Source organism: Pogoniulus pusillus, chromosome 26 (assembly GCF_015220805.1).
Source record: "Pogoniulus pusillus isolate bPogPus1 chromosome 26, bPogPus1.pri, whole genome shotgun sequence".
In the NCBI taxonomy this organism is placed as follows: domain Eukaryota; kingdom Metazoa; phylum Chordata; class Aves; order Piciformes; family Lybiidae; genus Pogoniulus; species Pogoniulus pusillus.
The window spans coordinates 7,849,982-7,874,382 of record NC_087289.1 but is presented as its reverse complement, the minus strand read 5'-3'; the positions used below and the strand labels follow the sequence as shown (position 1 = coordinate 7,874,382).

The 24,401-nt window shown below is 40.4% G+C and overlaps 1 protein-coding gene across 1 annotated transcript; it reads right to left on the bottom strand.

The window, feature by feature from the left end:
- Window positions 1-110: 110 nt before the first annotated feature.
- On the bottom strand, window positions 111-22,812 carry CCDC39 (coiled-coil domain 39 molecular ruler complex subunit). Its single transcript, XM_064165582.1, has 20 exons — window positions 22,651-22,812; window positions 22,033-22,152; window positions 20,540-20,686; window positions 19,264-19,422; window positions 18,091-18,183; window positions 17,861-17,989; window positions 17,131-17,322; window positions 15,376-15,479; window positions 14,697-14,829; window positions 11,106-11,300; window positions 10,254-10,418; window positions 8,883-9,020; window positions 6,981-7,189; window positions 5,618-5,741; window positions 4,515-4,674; window positions 3,369-3,475; window positions 2,055-2,195; window positions 1,770-1,949; window positions 1,455-1,543; window positions 111-830 (listed from the first exon to the last, which is right to left on the bottom strand). The coding sequence occupies exons 1-20, from the start codon at window positions 22,759-22,761 to the stop codon at window positions 671-673; spliced, it is 2,856 nt and encodes a 951-aa protein (XP_064021652.1). The 5' UTR covers window positions 22,762-22,812; the 3' UTR covers window positions 111-670.
- Between the last annotated feature and the right edge of the window lie 1,589 nt (window positions 22,813-24,401).

Genomic DNA, 24,401 nt, shown 5'->3' with positions numbered 1-24,401 from the left:
TGTTCTGCTTAAATGAATGATTGCATTGCTGTGGAAGAAGTGGTGCTCTGCATACAGTGAGATCTTCAGAGATGGTTGGCTGAAGACACTAAGGAGCTCACACCTGGCAGACTACACAGTATCGGTTCTATTTCAGCTGCAGAATTCCCAAGTAATTCCATAGATAGCAGTTACAAAAAAAGGTGCTCCGTGATTTGATAGAAAAAGTACAGTTTTATGGACTTGCAGTCATATATATACTGCCATCTTTCATTAAGGTATGTTCTGAGATGACTGATGAATCGTTATGCTTGATCTTGAAGTGAAACATTTCTTTGTGGCTTGTTGCACTGGAATCTAAAACTAATTTTGACAGAGTGAAGATAACCAGTTTATGAAAAAATTAATGGCTTTAACATAATCCTCCTTTTAGTTATAAGTGAATTAATGCTTTTGAAGTGTTTTGCAGATCTTCAACAACAAAATGAGAAAGCAATTTCAGAAGCTAATTTATTATGTAAAATGTATGCTTAACATTTCTCCTAGATAATTTAAGGTGTACTATAGAAGGAAGGTAGCATAACTTCCCATCAGAAATATACATTTTAAGATAGCCACTATACCTTGGTGAATGAGTTAAGCCTTAACTAGAGCGAAGGTTCTACTGTGGCCTTCAGAAGATGACTTGAGACTACTTTTTGCGTTTACAAATACCAGAGGTGCTAGCTCTGCTGGATGGCTCTGAACCAACAGCAGCTGCTTCCTCAGAAGTACTGATAGGCAAGCTCAGATCGATCACTTTGAGTGATGAAGTCCGACTAGAGGCTGAATTTGTGCTTCTGGAGGAGGATCTGAAAGACAAAGAATACATTGTTCAGTATACAGAAATCCTTGAATCTACTGTAGAGCTTCTAATGCTGGCTTATGATAAAGCCACCTTGCAGCAGTGCTTATTCTGAATGAGATCCCCTACAAAGGTTTCTGTAGACATTACCATTGACTAAGTAACCTGTGGGAATGTTAGGTCACAACTGTGTCAGCATGTTCCAGGCACCATTAGTTGATTATATGTTGAAAAGAGGAAGAAGCTGTCAGTAAAAGCATGTGTGTGTGTGTTATTAAATTAGCAAGCAGAGCTCACTGTCAGGTGCAGAGTGTGGCTACAGCTCAAGCTTGTGCTTTTATAATATAAAACTACTTTGAATTACAGTTAGCAAAAGAAAAATAAATCAGTAATTACAGAATAATTTAAACTGTGATGGATGCTGAAGTAAACTTCTGTGCTAGAAAAAATGTATGAAACTTAAAAACAGGACATGGGACAGTGCAAGGAGATAGTTCCTACAGAACGTTCAGGAAGTAGAGACAAGATGGAGAATACTTACAGGAGTGAGGAATTCTGTTACTCAGGGGCTAATTTTTGGTGGTTTAAACTGTAACACAGAAAGCCAGAAACCTCCATTGCTAGCACATACCTGGTAGAAGCTAGTGAGCTTTGTCTGGATGGTGATTGAGAACTCTGACTACCACCAGCAGAAGCAATTGTAGGAAGCTCAAAATTGTACTAGAAAATGTAGAAAGAGAAAAAGCTGATTTAATGATGGTATAAAAGGGCTGGGTATATTCGGAGGGTGTATAAGCCTTTGTATTTAGAAAGATGTTGAATGCAGATGAACATTTTACCCTGGTTTACCCTAAGGACCAGTTAATTGGTGAATTTGCCCTTGAAAGACATTCATCAGCAGACTAAAACTATCAAGGTTTTGGTGGCAGATAAATGGAAAACTCACCTGGTGAAAGTGTGTTTGAAAGGATGAGGTCAAATCAGGCTTTGCTTCTAGAACATCAGCTAACAATTTGTCAATGGTTCTGTTGAAGCTTTTTAGGTCACGAAGATCAATGTCTCTTTCTTCTTGTGTTTCTGTTGTAGTTTTCTTCAGAGACTGAATTTCTTTGGATAGTCTGCAACACTTAACACAAATCTTTTTAAAGCACTGCTATTATGTAGAAGCAAAACATTCAGAAACCTGCTATCTAGCACTATAAAGTTAAAAGTTGTTAAGGAATATACAGACCTGTTTTATAACCCTTTCTAGTTTTGGTTTCTGTTTTTCTATGTCTCTGTTCAGCTGCAAAATAAGGGCTTGTTTTTCTGTCTTTTGCTCTTGGAAGAGGGCCTCCTGCTTCAGTACTGTGTCCAGATGTTCCTCCATGCTCTGAAAATTGATTTAACAGCAGGTTTAGTTATCACCACTACTTGTTTCTAAGTGTAGATTAAGCAATTAGTAGTAATGGTACCACAAAACAGGTAATTTGTGTATCTTGTAAAAATAACTTTAAAAGGTGCTATTAATGAAGTTGTAGGTATGTATTTTCAGATGTCTCTGAGTAGTGTCCACAAACAGTTTTACTTGGCACCAACTTATCAGTGTGAGCTATCCTAAGAAAAATAACTGTTTTTTCCTGTGGGAAGAGATGAAAACCTTTGACTGGAAAGAAAAAATACAAACCCAAACAGCTCCAAGGGTGGCTCTGTTTCTCAAGAAATAAAGGCATCTTCTTATATCCTAAGATCTAGTCCCTGATGCAGGTATGTATCCCTCTACTCTCAGAGGTGTTATTTCTTGAGGTACATGTGCTGTAGTGGCAGAGTAAGGGTAGGGATGCTGTTGGCATGTAGGCCAGTGACTTGGGGCTTAGAATAATCATGTGGGGTACAACAGGATGCCCTGTGATTTCTTCTGCTTAAGAAAACAATGCCTCACATCAGATTTAAGTGTTCTTTCTTGAGGGCAAAGTGGGCTTTCTGGTAATGGGGAACCAAGAGTAAGTCCTTGATGTGATACCTGAATATAAGCTATCCTTTACCTGCATTTAGCTTTCTTAAGCTAAATCAATACTGCTTAAAGTGTAGTATGCTGAAAAGTGTAGTCTGCTGAATCCTAATAAAACAGAATATACATTCCTAGACAATTCCTGGACATGGATGCCAGAGAACATAAGCTGTGTGGATGTTAATCTCAGCAATGCTAGACAGGATGACACAATGTAGTGGTGTATGCTACGCAAAAATACATTGTCAGAACGCAGCATCTATCATAGAATGGTCTGGGTTGGAAGGGACCTCCAAAGGTCATCTAGTCCAACCCCCTCTGCAGTATTTAAAAGTTCTAGCTGGATGCCACTAAAGAGCCAGAAGTTTCATTGTGATTCAAGCAAATTCAAATCAAAACAAAGGGGAAGGTAGAGCATTCTAAAATATTCATGTCCATTCATGCAAAGCATAGTGTGTAAAAGGGCAAAATGTTTGTCCCAACATTTCCTGTTCTTTCAGTAGCACTGCTGCATGGTTTAGCTTTGTCTGACTGCAGCTTTCACTTCTATTTTACCTGAAGCTTGTCCTCAAGTTCCTTGATTTGTCTTCGTTTGTATCTGTATTTTTCATCAGCAGCCCTTTTCTCCTCCTCTAATTTCAAATTTTCCTCATATTCCTCACCTGTGATCCCAAACAATGAGGCACCATTAATGCCAGACAAGCAGTGTATACAGCTTCATTTTCACTTTTAAAGAAGCTACACTTTAAACTGCAGAGTATTTACTATATTAGTGTAAGGAGTTTAAAGTACATCTTCTAAAATACTCTGCTACTTGTGAAAAAGTTAACTGGCTTCATGAGAGTGATTTAAGAGCTACTGCTGCCAGAACCAGCAGAGGGCACAAAAGCTAAATAAACTTAATTCTAGGCAGTTCCACTGAAGGAGAGCAAACTTAGGAAAGCTAAGTAGCAACAGAAATAGCAGACAAAGATCTTTTTCACAATTCTGAGGAGTTTCCAGCATTAAAAAACTTGCAATTAGGTAGTCCTAAATCTGCTGACACTACACTAAAATAATACTGTTAAAGTGTTACTCTTCTGCACCATTTTCCCAGATGACAGGTTTCAATTCCCCCCACTCTGCCACCTGAAAATCAGAGAGGTAAGGATGGTCTAGCTATGGGATCAGTCTTCATCAGTAGTACATGCACCTAAGTAGTTGCTTACAGTTGGGTTCAGTTTTGTGTCCAAGCTGGCTCAGCTTACCACAATACAGCCAGCAATGTCACAGCTTGCTCTGCTTGTGCAGTTTGAAGGTGTGTGATGCAGTATTACATAGTGCTACTGTCTTTATACTGTGCAAAGTTGTATCTACTAGATGCAGGTACTTGAGTGCACATCTTTCCCAGTATTGACCTCTTTTCCTCAGTAATCACCTTCATGCTTTGCCTCTTCTGATGGCTCCTACTGATGGCTTTTCACAAAATGTATACAGGCTTAGAGCTTTTCACATAAAGAATGTAAAGATTAATTACACCTTACAGCACTTTCTTATGTGCTTATTCTGCTGAACTATTCACCTGAGCGTGCGAATAGTGAACTCCCCTTTGCTACTATCACTTTAGTCTCTGCAATTCATACCTTGCCATAGAATTTCCACAGGTACCTGAGTTACACCACCTCTAATCACACAGCAAATAACGGTTTTTCTGTTACTTACTCGTCTCGGTGACTTCCTTGAAAGAGTTTCTGTAATTGCTGTTGCAGTTACTAAGTACCCGCAAAGTGTTTTCCAGAGCTACCATTTCTTTTTCTGCTTTGCAGATCTTTGCATCTAAATCATCACCTTCACTTTGAAGTGCTGCTTTCTCCTGTGCGGCCTGAAAATAAAACTGACACTTTTAGGGGACTGCATGCATACTGAAAATGTAATTCTACAGTGAGATTAAACACAAATGGTAAAGGGAAGCATTTGATAAAGCTGCTCAGAAAATCTGATACAGTGAAAAGTCTCCATAGTTGAAGCAACAGGGGACCACAAGGGCAGACACCTTAAAGAAATTTAAAGAGTGAGGGGGAAATGTACTTCAGAGCCAAGGTCACAGCTAGAAAAAAAAAAAAAAGAGAAAAATCAGTGAATTTGTGAGGACATAAAATTTTTTGTTGTTGTTAACAGAATCAAGATATTAGATTATGGATAAATGCTGATTTTGATTTTTCTTTTTCCAGCAATGCTGCAGTGTCTCTAAGTGAGAAGTAAAAAGGGAAAAGCAGACATTCTCCAACGTTTAAACACTTTATGGTGAAACAGAAACCTGAAATAAAAACCTCTCTGAGGGGTAGAATTTAAGATCATGTAAGACTGTGATGAACTTGTTTCCAGTGTAGAGCAGATTAGCACATGACTAGTGCTACTTCTGTATTTGTCAATTAATGAGCACTGAAGTGAGAATATACAGTCTGCCCAGAACCAAGGCTCCCCTGGCATCAGGTCTGACCACAGCAATTCATAGGAAACTGCTCTATCTTTGAAATAACCAAGTGCTAGAGAATGTGAAACAATTAGACTGGGCAAGGAGGTTGTTTTACTTACTTGGATAGGAATCAGGAACATCTCTAGCAGAAATACTAGAATTGTTACCCTGGCATCAGGTCTGACCACAGTGATTTGTGAGAAATAGCTCTATCTTTGAAATAATCAAGTGCCAGAGAATGTGAAACAATTAGACTGGGCAAGGAGCTTGTTTTACTTGCTTGAATAGGAACCAGGAACCACTCTAGCACAAATACTTGAATTGTTACAAATAGTGTTAGTAAAAATACCTTAATTACATAGTAGGTAAGAGTTTTCTCCTCTTCTCCTTCAGGAGGCATCATGGTAGCAGTCAGAAGTTCATATCTGCATCTCAGTTTATCAATTTTACTTAGGCGATCTTGAAATTCAGCACTGATTTATTTGGGGGAGGAAAACAAATGGGTTGAGAAGGTACATTTTGTGGGCAGTTCTTTCCACAGCAGCTTAAATTGTGGATGTTATTCCTACAGTTTGACTGTGTAGTAGGAATCAGGCAGGGCAGCAGTTCTGCTGCTTTTTGTTGTTTTCAGTGTTCTCCCAGCCACAGTCGTCCATATATCTGGCTGCCTACAGTTCTTTTGCAAATTGAAACAAATTTATTTTCATATTCCAGATTACTACAGCCTGGGAGGCTGTGCCACAGTCTTCCCCAAAAATGTTGAAGGTTTGGCATTTAAATTTTACAGCTGCAGAAGCTGCCCCCTGCTGATGCATCTTAATATTGCCACTACTAGAGGAGCCTGAGCAACAGTAGGCAACAACCCCAAATCAAATTACAGGCAAGTATCAATTAGCTGTGTAATTATCAAAGGGAAAAAGCCACACAGTCTGCATTCTCGGTGTGCAGTTAAGCTTTAGTCACACTAAATCACTCTAATTTCCTATTATGTGGGGTGTGGTTAGCAGAGGAGTGAATAAAAAGCCTGCCAGATTTTAGCAGTTCAGCTGCTGAAGTGTTGATTTGGGGCTGGATATAGACACTGGGATTTCAGTGCTAAAAGTGTCCCAGATACTTTGCACTGATTATTACAGAAGGGAGCAGTTATCTCCTATATAGTTACTTTATAAGAGGGTACACACATAACATAGAAGATTTAATTTTGTTATATAAAACACATAATGGAGAGAGAATTTTCTGAAAGGAAAAAAAGCAAACAAAACCCCAAAACAAACTGAAAAACCCCAAGCCTCAACACAGACTTACTGTAGTGAATCAAAGAAATCACAATTTTTATCAAGGAGTTGGGAGTAAACCCTCTTTAAAAGCAGCTTTTCTGTTTTCACATTTCCTGATTATTTTGAACAATTCAAGGTCACACACACAGGACCTTCACTTGAAAACTATGTCTGCAACATTGTGAGGCTCCCTCTTGGTACTGTACAGGATGGTCACTAACAGACTAAACAGAATTCCTTGTTCACCAAGGGGTTAAAGCTGTAGGCTGGATTTCAGAGAAGGGATCTCTTGCTAAGCTCAACTGCCACAATATATAACTTCAAGCAAAACTTATTTCATCCTTAATGTCTCTAAGTAAAATGCTTCTGGTTTTCAGTGAGACCCAATGTAAAACACACTCAATGGAAGTGAGGAGTTTATCTGAGAACTGTTACCTTATGCGTTGCCTTTCCTGATCCACAAGTCTTATCTGGGAATCCAGCATTGCCTTGTGAATCTTAATTTCCTCAGTCCTTTCTGCTATGGCTTTCCTTAACTCCAGCTTTTGTTTTTCCAGTGTTAGAACTTTCTCTGCCTTATTACATAGAGTATCTTGAAGACGGTTCAGTTCTAGTTTTAAGAGATTGTCTTCGACTATCATCTCCTAGTAAATGCCAAAGAGTTCTCAAAATAAGAAAGCATCATTTAAAATTATAGCAGTTAATAAGTTCAGGTTTTGGCAATGCATCCAGTTCATATGTGTACAACAATTTTTGCTCACTTTCTCATTTGCTAACAGTTCACCTGGTGAGTGCAGCAGAAGTAGATTGCTTCCTGAATGGTTTTATACAAATTCATCAAGAGTGTCTAATTCAGATTGAGGTATGAGTTGCTAGATGTTTCCATCTTTGACTTTCTTCTCCGTTGAAGTGGTTTCAGAGAAATTAAGCAGACCTTACAAGGAACTTTCTGAAGCAGTTAGTGCCACTGGAACCATGAGCCATGTTAGATGAGCAATTTTATATATGGCAAAGCTTACAAAAAGCAGCAAGTGGTGGTGAACTTCATTAGCATGCAAACACCTTGAATAATTTTTAAACATCTCTCATAGATCCCAAACTCTGTCCTGCTTTTTTCTCCAAGTTTTTTTATGCTACCAATTTCTGAATTCCTCTGAATTTCAGCCCCAAGTATAAAGTTCCAGGTTAGGGGAAGTTTTCATTGAAGAGCATGCACACCAGTTAAATCAATGGCAAAACTTTTCCCCTGCTCCTTAGACCCTGTATTGTTGTACTGTCTTAGTGCTTCCTTTAGGAAGGCTAGAGCTTATTGCAGGAAAAAAACCCCTGCTGCAATTAGAGGATTGGGAAATGTTTGTCAAATACAGAGAGAAGGACTTCCATTTAATTTCCAATTACTGAAAGTGGAATATAAACAGATCCAAACCATTTGCTGGGGAAAAAAAAATCACAATTGAATAATAAAACTGAGCCAAACTTAGTAGTTGGCTTCAGAGGTTAAAACTTCAGTGGCAGACAACATCCTTCACCAGTAAATACTTTTTTCTATTTTAATGGCAATAGTTTCTCAGAAAAAAATGAACACTGAATACTGGTGAGGCCTCAGCTGGAGTATTGTGTCCAGTTCTGGGCCTCCCAGCTCAAGAAGGGCAGGTAGCTGCTTGAGAGAGTCTAGTGCAGAGCCACAAAAATGATTAACATCTTCCTTATGGGGAGAGACTGAGGGAGCTGGGGCTTTCTAGCTCAGAGAGGAGATGATTAAGGGGTGACCTCATTCGTGTTTACAAATATATAAGGGGTGAGTGCCAGGAGGATGGAGCCAGCCTCAGTAATACCCAGTGACAGATGAGGGGCAATGGCTGGAAATCAAGGCATAGGAGGTTTTATGTGAACCTGTGCAGGATTTTTTCACTGTAAGGGTTACAAAGCACTGGAAACAGCTGCCCAGGGAGGCTGTGGAGTCTCCTTCTCTGGAGATATTCAAGAACCATCTGGATTCATTCCAGTGTGACCTGCTCTGGCAGGGGAGCTGGACCAGATGATCTTTCAATTTCCCTTCCAGCCCCTGCCATTCTATGTAAGGTGTGATTAAACCAAAACAAACTTTATGCAATACACGGAGAAGGTGCAACATTTTGCCCAGTAAGGCAGTAGCAATGACAATTCAAACTTTGGGAAGGAAGATGTCAGTCAAGAAACTACCAAGAAGGTTCCTATGGATATAAAGATGTAGCACTGTGGGGGACAGCAGCCTTCAGAACACGTCAGGAGTATCTGTGTTTTGAACAAACCAACAAATGTGTCCTGTAATAGTAAAGTTGAAAAATCATACTGTACCTGTTTAGTTGCTTTTGCTTTTTTTAACTCCTGATCTGATCTCTCATTGAAAAGGCTTAATTCATTTATCTTGATCATCAGACCACTCGTTTCTTCTCCTGTCTTATGCATTGCTCTCTTGAGGAAATGGACATCGCTCTGTTTCCAGATAAGTTATGTTTAGTTCAGTGAATATAAGTGGCAGGTTTTTTTGCAAGTTAATGTTAAAATCTCTAGTTTTTAAGTCCTGGAAGCAGAAGCCACCATCTTCTTGTGTCCATGTGCTGCTTTGCAAGCAGTGCCCAGAGCACTGCAGTCCACATGCTGAGTTATGTTGCAATATTAATGTCATTGCTTGTGAAGCAAGGGTTATTTATACAGTACAGCTCTTTTAAGCCAATAAAGCAATGCTAATACAGTCATGTATTTTGGTCTAGATTAAAGAAAAATCTCTCAGGGAATGTCTGACCCTGACTGTGATATTTATAGTTCATTTTCATAAAGCCATCTGTCTTTGATAATACTCCAGAGTATGAATAAATTCCTGGAGGTGTGTTTTAATGTTTGGTTATACTCATGGCTGAAAGTTTGCATCTCCTCAAAACTGAAGCGTGCACACTAGCTGCCCAACATTAAATCTTGCTATTGCATGGATCATAGAATCATAGGATTCTGTGCATCTCCAGCTAAAGGGCTCTCATATCACATCTTTATCACTTTGAGCAGCCAGTTCTGATGTTTTATTAAAACATCTGACTTTTGCCTTTGTATGGTTTCTCTTTGAAAAGAAGTTTCTAAATGTGCTAGCAAGAAGCTGATCAATAAACAAATGCACTTCTTATAAAAATAACTAATACATTTGCTACAGAATAACTGACTGGTTCCCATCTACAGCAAAAGAAAGTACATTCTTAGAGGATCAGTGATGGTCACTGGCCAGTGGAAAACCAGAGAAGAAGCATCTATATGCAAAATTCTCATGAAAATAAAGACACAAAAGCAGTGTTACTTAATTATCTGGGTAGGGTCAACTAACTCAAATACATAACTGTACTTAACCATTTAATGAAAAATATTAAAGTAACAATGTAACATCCTCTTATTTCCACGTGGCCCTAACCATGAACTCAGACATTTGCAAGCAACCAGCAACATCTTTAAACAAAAGCTAAGTTTGCCTTTCCAGTATCTTCCTGCTTGTCTTCATGCTAAGGGTTCTCAGTTGTGCAGTAACAACCTGTACTTTCTGGTACAGGGAACACATGAGGTTTTCCACATGGGTTACAAAGTTCAGCTATCTTTTAATCTAACCTCAAATTATTGAGTCAATCTACTTCATTGACTGAGGTTTCTAGATGTTACACATTCAACCCCATGTTCCAAGCAAGCTACCTGAAGTTTCTTGTGCTGTGCCTGTAAAGTATCGTATGCATTCTTCTTTTCTCCTAAGGTTTTCTTAAGTTCAGCAACTCTTGCTTCCAAAACTTGTTTTTCATCTGCATTAACCTCCCCTTCTAGCTGTGACAACCGTTTCTGTATTTGCTGAATATAAAAATCCTGTTAAAATAATTTTAAAGAGAATTAACAGTCTGAGATAAGCAATTAGAGCCATCCTATAAAGCTAAAATGCTGGATGTAAACTTGGATCTAAATGCTGGCTTTAGGACAGTCACTCAAGCTATTGTTTTTATAATCATTTATGGCTTATAGACCTCATTAGCAAAATACTCTTAGATGACTGATGTGCAGTGATGGTTCAGAAGTAATCTTCTACAAGAGCAACAAAGCATAGTCAGCACAGTCTGCTGTAAGGAGGCTTACAGTGGAGTTGCCATCATGCTGTTAGCAGTGGATGCTGATAGAAAAGAGAAATTTTCAAAGTGGTGCGTAGGAAATATGCACAAAATCCAATTAGTAAATAACAGAATTTTGGCATGTACCTCTTGTATTGCTTAAAAAATTTACCCTGAGGTGTGTGTGGTTCAGAGGGATCAAAGTAAAGAACTGATCTGACAAATTAGTGGGAAAAGAAGCAGATCCAAAAAAAATAATGAAATACACAAGTGGATAATATAGGTGGTACTAGAGCTGGTTTCAGTTATTTTGATTTTAGCCATACATCTGCAGAGAGAAACAAATGCAGACTTAGGGCATTTCCAGGATGGTAAGACTAACAAACTCAAGCAATTTACTGTCGTTAGATCCGAGGAAATATCTTAATGTGAAAGAACTTTAACATTTTACCTGGTTATATACTAATTCTTCTTGTTTCAGTGCATCTGCATCAAGTCTTTGCAGTCGACTCTTAAGGTTCTTAAGTAATGTTCGACTTCCCTCAATTTCTGCTAGAACACACTTCTCCTTATCCTTCTGCACCTTTAGCTCCTGAGTCTTCTTGAAAAGTAGTTCTTTTAACTGGTTAATTTCTGTTTCTTTTTCCTGGTGAGAAATGAGTATGAAGTAATTCATTGCATCAGAAGTAATTTCTGAGGAACTCCTTGCCTTTAGTAATCATCTACAGGAAAATCTTGTTCTGAAAGACTTGTTCACATTTAGCTCAAGTCTGGTACAGAGGTTGGAAATGCACCTTTAAATTAATACAGCAAAACACCTTTTCTATTTCAGTTTAAAATGTGTTTATTCTTGATGTATACATTATGAATTTTGCCTGTGAACCATTCTTTCTGGCTGTACCAACTAACAGCACGAGAGAACTCCTTTACAAGTTCATAATCACATCCTACCAAACCAAATTTCTTTGTAGTTGAACTTACTGAAAAGGACAATTCCAAATCCAAAACTCAGAAAGTAAAAAGTGGGTTTGAGTTTGTAGGAAGTCATCATGGCCTGCAGCATTTCACACTGCTGTCAGTGGGCTTTGGATCATACCTGAACAAAATTTAACTTCAGGAGTAAACTGGTTTTATGCATGTGCCCAATTCTGTGCTCTGTTTCAGAAGCTAATGACGATGATGAATTAATCTACTAAAACTGGATCACAACTTGACCTTCGTTTCATAGTTTTTCTTGCATATCTAAAGGAATTTATTTAATAGATTGTTTCCCTTTAAGTGAGGTTGTTAATAGAGATAAAATGTTCAGTAAGCTTCTCTGTGCAACAGTATTTTGCCACAGACTGAAGAGGGAGAAATATCACAGAATGACCACAAAATAGTGACATTTCATCTGCATTGTTCCTGCAAATATCTCTTCACAGTAAATTAAGATGCAGCAAACAGACATGTGTGTCTAATGGTGATGGAAAGCATGCTCCTGACTAATACATTATAGACATTGTTCAACAACAGTTCATCCTAGTTAAAATACTACCCTGAAGCTGTGGAGCTGCCAGGCTCAACGTCATCTTAGGTTATCCGCCGCAGATGCAAGTAAAGAAACTCTGCTAATGGTTTAGCCACCCTGGTAACAGTCTTAAGGGGAAATTAAAAAAGGTTTTCATTTTAATTAACTGTTATATCATTACTGCTTGGTTTCAAATCATCAGAAAAACCAAACCAGTTGAAGAATCTGTAAAGGAAAGACATCTCCTCTCTACTTTCTGTATTTATGTTTAAAATGTACAGTTTACGGAGTTAAGAAGTTTGAAAAAGAACAACCTTCTCCAAGAGGTTATTTCATATGGAATCATAGAATCAACCAGGTTGGAAGGGACCCCCAAGATTACCCAGTCCAACCTAGCACCCAGCCCTAGCCAGTCAACCAGACCATGGCACTAAGTGCCTCCTCCAGGCTTTTCTTGAACACCTCCAGGGATGGTGACTCCACCACCTCCCTAGGCAGCCCATTCCAATGCCAATCACTCTCTCTGTGAAGAACTTCCTCCTAACATCCAGCCTAGACCTTCCCCGGCACAACTTGAGAATGTGTCCCCTTGTTTTGTTGCTGGTTGTCTGGGAGAAGAGACCAACCCCCACCTGGCTACAGCCTCCCTTCAGGTAGTTGTAGACAGCAATGAGGTCAGCCCTGAGCCTTCTCTTCTCCAGGCTGCACAACCCCAGCTCCCTCAGCCTCTCCTCTTAGGGTTTGTGTTCGAGGCCTCTCATCAGCTTTGTCGCTCTTCTCTGGACATGCTCCAGCACTTCAACATCTCTCTTGAGCTGAGGGGCCCAGAACTGGACACAGTATACATGTGCAGGTAATACAAACTAGTGGCATAAAAGCTCTCCAGTGGTATGTAGATGCAGCTTTGTTGTCACTTGTGTGGGAACACCTGCTGTCACATGAATTTAACCTGGTTGTTTCAACAGTAAAGAAAGCTTCAGCATATCCAGTACTCTGTTTTCCACCAAAACATATGGATATTTGGATTAGATTCTGTCAGAAGCTAAGCAGCAAAATACTTTTGAGAGAATTAGTAGCAAAATGACAAAAGAATAGGCACATTTTCTGAAATGTGGGTAAGTTCTGATCACTGCAGTACAATATTGCATTTATTCAAAAGCCCTTTGCCATTCACTAGATGATAATGAATTAGGATTTTTTCATTCCTGGACTTCAGTTGCAACACAAAAAGAGGGGTTTGAATTTAGAAAGTATTACTAGACCTGCCAAAAAAATATTCACTATATTACAGCTTGTACATGCTACTTCCTTGATCAAAATCTTTATTCATTGTGAAAATTAAATCAAAAGTAAGCCAGTAATTATTTCACAGCTCACAAGTTAGATGGATTGAAGTACCATGTAGCAGAATTCCAGCAATGAAGAGGAGACTTGGCCAAAATCATAGTCCAGCACAGAGCCATGAAGATGATCAAGGGACTAGAACATCTCTCTTACAAGGAGAGACTGAGGGAGCTGGAGCTCTTTAGCTTGAAGAAAAGGAGACTGAGGTGACCTCATCAACGTTTATAAATATGGGTGAGTGCCGGAAGGGTAGAGCCAGGCTTTTCTTGGTGATGCCCAATGACAGGACAAGGGGCAATGGGTGGAAGCTGAGGCATAGGATGTTTAATTTAAAGATGAGTAGTAATTTTTTCACTGTGAGGGTGACAACACTGGAACAGGCTGCCCAGGGAGGTTGTGGAGTCTCTCTCTCTCTCTGGAGATACTCAAAACCTACCTGGACATGTTCCTGTGTGATCTGGTATAAGTGATCCTGCTCTGGCAGGGGGGTTGGACTAGATAAGCTTTCAAGGTTCCTTCCAGCCCCTGATATTCTGTGATTCTGTGTGACAGCTCTTTGCAGGTTTATAAGATTTGGTAGTGTTCTTCTGAAGTCAAGCAGTTTTCAGTGGTAATGTTACTGAAAAGTCATCCTGAGAAGACTGACAACCTTATTGATGGGAAACTGACAGAAGATCAAGGACCCTTGCTCCTCAGCAGCTCACAAAACCGAATGTTAGAGAGATGAACTCCCAGATGAGCTAAGCAAAATACCAGATTTTGACTGTGTTTTCAACATCGTTACAAACCAGAAGCAAGACATTACTCTGTACCAACATATACCACATTCAAGGAAGTAACTTTTATTTCAGTCAAGTCAAGTTTCTAGCTGATGTCAGAGGTAAGTTCCCTGTTCACTGATGCAGTCAGAATACTGGCTTTGTATCTGATATGTACAATGGCAGTTCCAGTATCCTGTATCAACAGAACAGGGCCCTGTGTTCTCAATTACTAGGAGCACTTATTTTCCCCCAGAGTCTTCCCAACATAGATGCTGACAGATCTACATGCACATATCTTGATCACTTGAGGAAATAGCTACATATCATATGAATGCTTCCACCATATTTTAATCCATAAAATGTTAGTTCTAGACAGAGCTCACAAATTCATATTAATCCTCATTTTCAGGAATTAAAAACATTTTACCTTGACAAGTTTTTCTTCTTCTTTTAGTATTTCTTCCATCCTCAAAGCTTTGTCTTCTGAACTGAGTTTCTCCTCTGTCACAAGCCTCAGCTTATTGGAAAGACTTGCATTTTTTTCATTAAGAAAGCTTAATCTAAACAAAAAAATGAACATGATTTAACAAGTTAAATGCATGTTAACATATACTACACTGCCAAAAGCTAGCAGCATACCTTACTGAGCACTTGTCAAATAAAACAGGCTGAACTGAAAACGGTGATGAACAAGACCCTAAATTGCCCAGTGCCACAAACTACCCAGGACATGAAGTCACCAGAAAGTTGGAATCTTTAATCATCAACATTATTTAAGATTCTTTTCTAGCTCAAGAATTGTAAGTTACAGCAGAAGAGGTTCCACTTCAACACAAGGGGGAACTTCTTTACTGTAAGGGTCACAGAGCACTGGAACAGGGTCCCCAGGGAGATCGTGGAGTCTCCTTCTCTGGAGACTTTCAAGGCCTGTCTGGCCTGGATGTGTTCCTCTGTGATCTGTCTTAGATAGTATTATCCTGCTCCAGTAGGGGGGTTGGACATGATGATCTCTTTGGGTCCCTTCCAACCCCTAACATCCTATGATCCTATGATTTGATTACATTACTAATCCTTACAAATCACATTTTTGAAGGTCTGTTTCTTACCTGGCTTGTTTTTTCTGAATTTCTTTCTTCAGATTGGTTATTTTTGTTCTCAAAGACTCTAGATCAGCAGCAGTTCTGTCCACAGTGGATTTCAGAGCATCCAGCTAATAAATTACAAAATGGATCAACCAAGCTCATATTTACATTGGTACATGTCAGGATGCTTAACATTCTAAGGGACCTACCTATTGGAAAATATTCCTTTTCTTTTTAACATTACTTTCCAAATAGGAAGTGCTGCAAAATGGGATGTGCTGTAAATCAGCACAGATAGAAAATGCAGAAGACAAGATCAGCACAGCTAGTAAACTCAGTAGACACATTTACATAATCTGAACACTGGGACAAAATACTTCAGGACAGTGAATTATGAAAGTGCTGTGGGCTGCAGTTTTTTTCCAACAGCATTTTTGTAAGTGGAACCAGCTGTGGAGCACAACTGATTTTGAGGTTCTTTGTGAACATGGATACTCCTATACGTCTAATATTTGTAATTCAAACTTCATTGGTTACAGAAGATTATTTTAAGATAAGGGAACATTGTGACAAAAATATGGACATTTAATTTGGTAAAAAATACCTGACAGCATACACACACTAAACAGGATTACTTAACAATCAGTAGCTTATTATTCTTCAGAGTATCACTTAACAGTGTTAAGAGTAACTGTCTTCACTTTCACAGATGAAGAAACCTGATCCAAGGCTATATAGCAAGTCTCTCTCTGTACCAGGATAAGAAAATGGAAGGTTCTGAGTTGTCAGCTGAACTGTAAGTCTGCTTCTCTCCTTGTCTCTCACTTGCATACCACATACATTCTAACACCTAATAATGAGAGATTGTTCTCATTATCACATTATGTAGTATTGTGAAAAACTTAAAAGCAAGAATCTCACAGCTTGAGATGAAAACCTACCAATTGTGTGAACTCTCAAGATGCATGAATTACAGGGTAATCTAATAGCCTACATCTTGTTTAAGCTACCTACAGTTTAATTAGGGTATCAGTTTATGAACCACCTGCCATCCGAAGTGAAAGCAACAGCTATACAGGTTTGGCAACAGCTATACAGGTCTGGCAACAGCTATACAGGTTTGGCTTTAAAAAAAAATTACCAAGTAGCCCAGCGTTGCCCTTCTCTTGTCAAGAGAAAACTTACCCAGGAAATACAAATGTATCTCTTCTCAGCGGAGCTATGAGACTTCAATTACCTCTTAGACATAAATGCCTGTAGAATTAAGTAGTTAAGCAGTGCAGCTCGTTCCTAGCTTTAAGCACAGATTAAATGCAGGTAAGACAGTTAAGTGTGGATAGCACCACGCATGGCTTGTCCACCTACCCTACTGCCTTTTGATTAGAAAGCCACGTGGAAGTGTTTGAGTTATTTCCAAGAATTCTAACCTGACTATAAAGGTTGTTGGCACTCATTTGTGAGAGCACAGAATAGGAGTTGTGTGGAAGACAGAAGAGATTCCTCTCCTCTTTATAAAATACTGCTATGTATGCTAAAGGCACACCTCCTTCTGAGGCATCTAGTGACGTTACACCCTTATGTACCAGTACAACACAGAACACAAGATAATCTCTTCACTGTCAACTGAGCGCTCAGATCCCAATAATCATGAATAGACTGAGAAGACATTTCATTGAACTATTAAGAGTCTAATCTAAACCCAGGGAAAAGCAAATGCTGCTCCTATATTTCTTCCATCGAGTCAAAAGATGTAGCTTCAGCTTGTTCAGTCATGCTTACCTCATCCTGCAGCTGAACCCTGTATGTATCCTGAACTTGATACTGATTTTGGAGACTGACGGCTTCCCGTTCAGCGGAAGAAATTTTCTTTTCATATTCCATATTATTAAGAGTTTCATTTACCAAAAAGGAAGTCTTCTCTTTCAGCACTATTTCTTGCTTTCTGATCTCCTGTTTTATCTCTGTTATTAGCTGTCAGAAGAAAAGCATTTAGAATTGCTTGCATTAGGTAAGATTTGTTGGATAAATATAGGGCACAAGACAGATTGTTGTTAAGACAGTTCTCTGCAGGGTACAGCCCAGTTACCACATCCATCTTGCATTACTTTATTCCACTAATTCTGCTAATAATATAACATCCATATGGGCAATGAAGTGCATAGCCTTTCATCAGGAAAGCAAACCAAGCACGCAGAAACCAGCCCAGCAGCAAAGACCAATGTCCCAAACCCAGAAGCCAGAAGCAGTAACCGAAACAGGAAACCCCCCAACACTTTGCTTCATCCAGCACTACTCATTTTGAAGCTAGCATGACAGCAACATGGTATTGAATATCATCAGCAGATTCAACCCAACCCATGATGTTCTCCACCACTTAACAAAACACAGAGGTAAACACAAAGAGAATGTTGACTTGGTCATTCTGTGTGCAAGTGGCAATATTCTTATCAGTATCACAAATACAAGAGTAGGTTGATGTAGTGATAAGGAGCAGTATCAGTAGTTTTACCAAAGCACAATGATCAATCTGTTGATCTCTTTTCTGCATCTGCTGTATTGCATTCTCCCACTGTCTGATGACTTCTTGCCTCTCCTGATGAACTCTGTGAAAATCTTCAGCTGTCTTGTCAAGCTCTAGCTATTTAAAAGAAAGCACTCCTATGATTTCTGCTATTAAAAAACATACACACACACATATATATATTAAAAAAGGTATCTTCAAGAACCTTAAGGACAAACCTGAGCTGTGATGGTTTCTGTAAGCTCATTATCAAGAGCTCTGCGTTTCTGATTTGCTTGTGTGGTCAACTTTTCTATTTGAAGGGCTAAAGCCTAAAATGGAAGGATATGAAAATATTTGAAAACAAATATATAACATCTTACAAATTTTTAAAGCTCTGCTACAATATAGCCTCCCAAAGTTTTGGTCATATCAGACCTCTTGTGAGCCCCAGGGACTAGATTGCAACAAGGCTAAAGTAATCCTTCACCCTGTGTAAATATTTATGCGGCATCTTTAGCATCAGTCATTTCACTTTACTCTTCTACTATGCTCTATGAGCTGCTAATATAAACTATAGTTAGCAAGATTGTGTAAGAGAAAATATTTGGGTTAAGTACTAAATGGGTGAAATCAAATTTCTCCTCCCCATATTCAAACGCTCATAAAACATTAACCAGGGTTAGTTATCTTTAAATTAACAATATACCCAAGAATTAACCTTTACTAAGTCTGAACTCTATAACATCTTTCATTATTCCAAGAAGCTTTACTGGCATAGCTGTACTTTATTCTCAGTAATATGAATAAATTCAGTTTTAATAGGAAAATCTGTATTATTCGTCCATGTTTGGCAAGCAGTTTTGATCAAACTTCTCCATTAATTCAACAGCACTGTTTTCTAGACTTCATTTGTTCACTCTCTCAGAAAAATTGAATGTTATGCAGATGAACAAATGAACATCTTCAATGACACCTTTCACCTTTTGCAAAGCCTGTTCTCTCTCACTTTTAAAATTAACCTCATAGGGAATTGCACTGTTGTGCTAAGTGGAAACCAGTTTCAAAGAGCTGTTGTACAAACTCTTGTCTTCTTCCTACTTGACTTAATAATATAACAAAGTCTTCAAATGCTAAAATTGAGATTGGATATTAAGGAAAAAAATATTTACAGGAAGAGTGGTCAGGCATTGGAACAGCCTGGTCAGAGAGGTGGTGGAGCTGCTGTCCCTGAAGGTATTCGAAACACATGTAGACATGGCACTTTGGGACATGGTTTAATGGCCATGGTAGTGTTAGGTTGACAGTTGGAGTCAATGATCTCGGAGGTCTTTTCCAGCTGAAACAAGTCTATGATTCTATGAAAATGGTTCTCTGCTTTGTTTCTGAAAACTGGTGTCATTTTTACTTACTCCTAGTTTCCCTTCATCTTGTTGTGCATACTTCTGGATTGTGATAGCATCATTATCTTTACGATTAGATTCCTTTATCCAGCTCTCCAGAACTTCCTCATCACAATTCATCTGTTGTTTTAACTTTTCCAGCTTCTGGGTGGTTTTAGTTATAATATTCTAACAAAAATAGAGATAAATCAAGGGTTTATATTTAATATCCAATATTTTATTTGAATAGTAACTGAAACTATCAGTTCAAACCACTGCAAGAAGTTCACACACATCTCCTTGTCAGCAGGATTACTAGTTTTCTGTTTTTCAGTTGTGTATTATACTTGAGGAATGCTAAAACACTTCCTTGTTTTAAATGAGACATTAAATTACCACAAACCTCAAATGCAGTCATTTTAAACAGGGAAGTCAGCCTCTTACATGCAAGAGATTTATTCCATATAATAAACTGATCTGAGGCATCATATGGTAAAGTTTCTGCCTCACACACCAAGGACCAGTTCTTAGCTCTTTATCCTGCATATCAATTTACAAATGGCCTCACTTGACTGTGAAGAGACTTCCCCAGGCAAATATGAGGAAATCTGGATCCAGCTGGAATAGCAAGGATATCTATGTCCTGCTATCCATTCTGAGAGACTGGAGATTACAGACTTAAAGAAAGGGAGAATTTAAAACAAAAACAAACAAACAAAACAAACCAACCAAAAAACCCAAAACACAATTACAGTTGTTCACAGAAAGAAAAAGAGACAGAAAACAGAAAACCATGTAAATAAATAGCATGTAAAATGTAAATAGCATTCTTTTTTTTTCAGTGTAAAGCAAATTATTGGAAATTATGCCCCATGTTTTGTTGGGGTTTTTTTGTTTGGTTAGTGTTGGGGTTATTTTTGTTTGCTTTTATTTGGGGTTGTTTTGTTCTGTTGGTTTTTTTTTTATGGAGGGAAGAAGTTCTACCACCACCAATTTGATTTTTACACCACACAGAAAATACCTGTGAGAATTAACAAGATGGTGGTATAAATGTGTGGCTGTGTATCTGGTATTAAGAACATTAAGAATTCCAGTCAATATCTAGTTAACATCTTCTAACTCACTGACCAGTCTATGCAAGGAGATGCTCTTCCTACCCCACACTACATCTATACGGAAAAGCACATCCAGATAATTTATTCATTTATAGAAGTTTTAATTATAGTTAGCTATTCTTGACTTACTATTCCTCTAAGTGCAAGTGAGGACAAATCATAGAATCCAACTGCTAAATTTTAAGCCTTACTTCTTGACTGTTTTTCTTTTCTCTTAAGGAAACAATCTCATCTTCCAGTTGTTTAATCTCACTTTTGAGTCGTCCAAATTCTCTCTCAGCAAGGGCTTTGAAGTGTTGTTCAGTTTCAATTTCATTCTCTCTGGCTTTATAAAGAGACTAGAGAAAAATACAGTTCAGCATTTTACAAAAGGCATATACCAACAGAAGAATCTTTTTTACAGACAACCAAATCCCATGTCAGAAATGGTACGATTCACCATGTGGAATTTTCAGAGCAATGATCTTGTTTGGATTTTGGTATCTTAAACATATGTATTCTGTCATATATGCATACATACACACACATACAAACACACACCCCTCTTGTAGTATCTGCCCTAAAACCTCAATTCCAAAATTTTTTTTACTATAGATTCAAATTCTTAATCTTTCAACATCAAAATCTTTGTCACCAGTGGCTTTATGTCAGCTTCAGGAGATACAGCAAAAGAAGTAATTTTACTGTTTTGTGCTGAAGCAGACCACCACCAGGTTGGCCTATGGCAGTATCTCTATATTCTCTAATCTTTCTGACAAGTTATTTAACAGGCTGGGTTTTCTCCCTTGTGTAATAGGAAATCTATTACTTATTAGAAGCTTCCCCTAGAGACTTTCTTTAGGAACAGATTAAAACTTCAATCTAGCACAACAGAAAAAGTAAAAGTTGTTGAGCTGCAAGGAAGTTTCTTAAGACTTTTTCATCTAGGATACTTTACCTGGAAGGCATGCAGCTTTGACTCAGGACTCTTTAGAAACTGACTTGGGAGTGTATGGCATGCCTTAGACCTTAATCCATCTTGGATACGTTTTTTGAATGACCATCAAATAGTATTACTGAGGTTTATCACAGAAACACAGAATGGCTGGAGTTAGAAGGGACTTCCAAAGGTCATCTAGTCAGCATGGAGCAAAGCTGGAGGTGGGTAGGTTCAGACTGGACATGAGGAGGAAGTTCTTCACCATGAGAGTGGTGAGAGCCTGGAATGGGTTGCCCTGGGAGGTGGTTGAGGCCCAGGCTGGATAAGGCTCTGGCTAGCCTGATCTAGAGTAGAGTGTCCCTGCCTGTGGCAGTGGGGTTGGAACTAGATCATCCTTGTGGTCCCTTCCAACCCTGACTGATTCTATGATTCTAGTCCCACCCCTCTGCAGTGAAAAAGGGCATCCTTCATTAAATCAGTTGAGGATGGGACCTCAACTACATCCCTGGGCAACTTGTTCCAAGGTTCCACTAACCTCATGGTAAAGAGCTTCTTCCTAACATCTCATCTACTCTAATTTAAAACCACTGCCCCTCATCCTAGAAACTTCAGCTTCTGGCAACTCAGTGAATTATAGTTTGTTTCATGGAGAGTCCTGACAAATCTCTACCAGAACTGGCAAATATACTGAGACACCAGGTGCAGTAAGATACTTGAGGTATAAATCTGCCTGATAAAGTGGATCTGCTAGAGGTAGTGATTTACCTGTGTGAAGCTGTACTCTTGTCTTACATTTTTCAGGTGAGATGTCATTGCTTCTACACGCTCTTTAAAGTTGGTCAACTCATTCTGCAGGTCTACTTTTTCTTTTTGCATCTTCTGCAGCTATTGAAGGGAAGCGTCGTTGGGTTTAGCTCAGTGCTTATTACCTGCAACTACTTAAAAGTACAGCCGTTGAAACTGTTCATCAAGCAATGCAGGACGCGTGCTCTGCGCTCCTCCAAAGCAGTGAAATCGGGGTCCAGAAGAACCCCCGGCGCTCTGCTACGGGACCGCCCCGCGGCTCGCCCTTCACGGAGCCAGGGGCCTGCCCGGGGCGATGCGCAGCCCGCAGCGGCATCTAGACCGCAGGCGGGAAGGGGACCCTGACGTGCGCACAGCTGTCGGGCTGGGACCTCGTTCTCCTTTTCCCTCCACAGCCCCCTAGAACTCGGAGGTTTTATCTCCGGCCCGGCCGCAACAGGAAAGGCTCCTGAAGCCGCAGCGAGGTGCAGGGCACCGACGCCCCCCACCACCACCGAGCGATGGCTCCGCGCTCCGGGGAAGCCCATGCGGGGCCGCTGGCGGATTCCTTCCCCTCCCCGGCGGCAGCCCCGCGCTCACTTCGTCTTCCAGCAACTTGTTCTCGGCGTTGGCCACGGGGACGGCGTAGCCATCGTCCCAATGGAGCTCGGCCAGCACCGAGGCGGTGGAGCGGCTGCCGACGCTGTCCATGGCCCACGAACCGACGGGGCCTGGCGTCGTCGAACGCCTTAGCAACGGCGAGCCGCTTGCGAGCGGCCAACCGGGAAATCGCCGCGGGCGGAACCGCCTCCCGTCCCGCCTCTCCCGGGGCCCGCGCCCGCCCAGCCAGCCCAGCTCGCTTTGCGCCGCGCGGGCTGCCGCTCCCTGTCCTCCGGCTGCTGGAACGGCTGCGGCCTGGTATGACCTTAGCGCGCCTCACTTGGAAATGCCTTGTCTAAGGGCAGCTGGCAGAATGGGCAGGTGTTAGGGAAGCTGCCGGAGGTGCCAGCAGTTGCTTGTAACCGTGTTGGAGGGCATCAGACCCAGGGCCTTCAGACGACACGCCACTGCCAGCGCCTCAGAGGCCCCCAGACAGTGGCCTCCCAGCCACAACCAGCCTGCATCCCAGCTGCGTCAGAGCTGGGGTCCAGCCACACAGAGAAGCTCAACTGTTGCTGAGACAGAGTTAAGGGGGGTGGAGAGTAGGTGTCCTGTTTCTGCACAGGCCTCTGCTGTTAGCTCCCCGTTTGCCCTTGGAGATGTATGAATCATAGAGTCATAGAATCATAGAATCAACCAGGTTGGAAGAGACCTCCAAGATCATCCAGTCCAACTTAGCACCCAGCCCTGTCCAATCAACTAGACCATGGCACTAAGTGCCCCATCCAGGCTTTTCTTGAAGACCCCCAGGGACGGTGCCTCCACCACCTCCCTGGGCAGCCCATTCCAATGGGAAATCACTCTCTCTGGGAAGAACTTCTTCCTAACATCCAGCCTATACCTACCCTGGCACAACTTGAGACTGTGTCCCCTTGTTCTATTGCTGGTTACCTGGGAGAAGAGGCCACTCCCCACCTGGCTACAGTGCCCCTTCATGAAGTTGTGATAGCCAAAGTCCTCTCATTTGCTCTCCTATCTGTATGCTTTTGCAGTCTGCAGCTGAGTGAGGATGTCCATCTGATGCTAAGGATGGTGTGCAGAATACAGCCAGAGTCTTCCAGAGAATGCAGGATGGTTTGACTTAGGTTGCCAGTGTGGACAAGACAAAGGTGGTCATGTACAGGGAGGATAAAAGATAGCTGAGCTTTATGGCCGTTAAGAAGGGAAATTTCTATCGGCAGGAAAATAAGGCTTCTTCACATACACATATTCTCGGTTCTGGTGTATGTGAAGGAGATTTCTGGAAGATGGACACTTGAGGACAGCTGGCTTTTCACAATGAATTCTTAGGGACCATCAGCCCTGAGCACTGTATCAGAAATGGGGATAAGCACAAAAGGGATCAGTGCAGAGGTGACGCAGTGGTGTGATAAAAAGGTAGAAGCTGTCACCTGTCAGGTGTCAGGTGAAAGGGCTGCCTGCTAAGTACTATGCTTTTTGACCTGCTGGAGGGGAGAGTGCCAAGGGCTGGCTATTGCCGAGTGCAGTTAGGTGACCTGACTGAATGAAAAGGTTGAATTCCAAAGACTCTACAAGCCACTATAAAGACAGCAGAGACTACAGTGGCACGTCACTGTGTACATACAAGGGGCCCCTTCTGTCCCTACCCAGAGTGAGAAGCTCATTTTACTCGCTCTGTCTGGAAAATAAATGCACCTCACCTCGCAGGGATTTAAAATTAAGATCTGTAA

What these genes read in the sequence shown, in the direction of transcription:
- CCDC39 (XM_064165582.1), bottom strand. Translation starts at nt 22,761, where the DNA reads ATGGACAGCGTCGGCAGCCGCTCCACCGCCTCGGTGCTGGCCGAGCTC. An exon ending in CAGAAACCATCACAGCTCAG is followed by an intron (nt 17,990 to 18,090) that starts GTTTGTCCTTAA and finishes TCTTTTAAATAG; the next exon opens with CTAGAGCTTGACAAGACAGC. An exon ending in AGCTCACTAGCTTCTACCAG is followed by an intron (nt 831 to 1,454) that starts GTATGTGCTAGC and finishes TTTGTCTTTCAG; the next exon opens with ATCCTCCTCCAGAAGCACAA.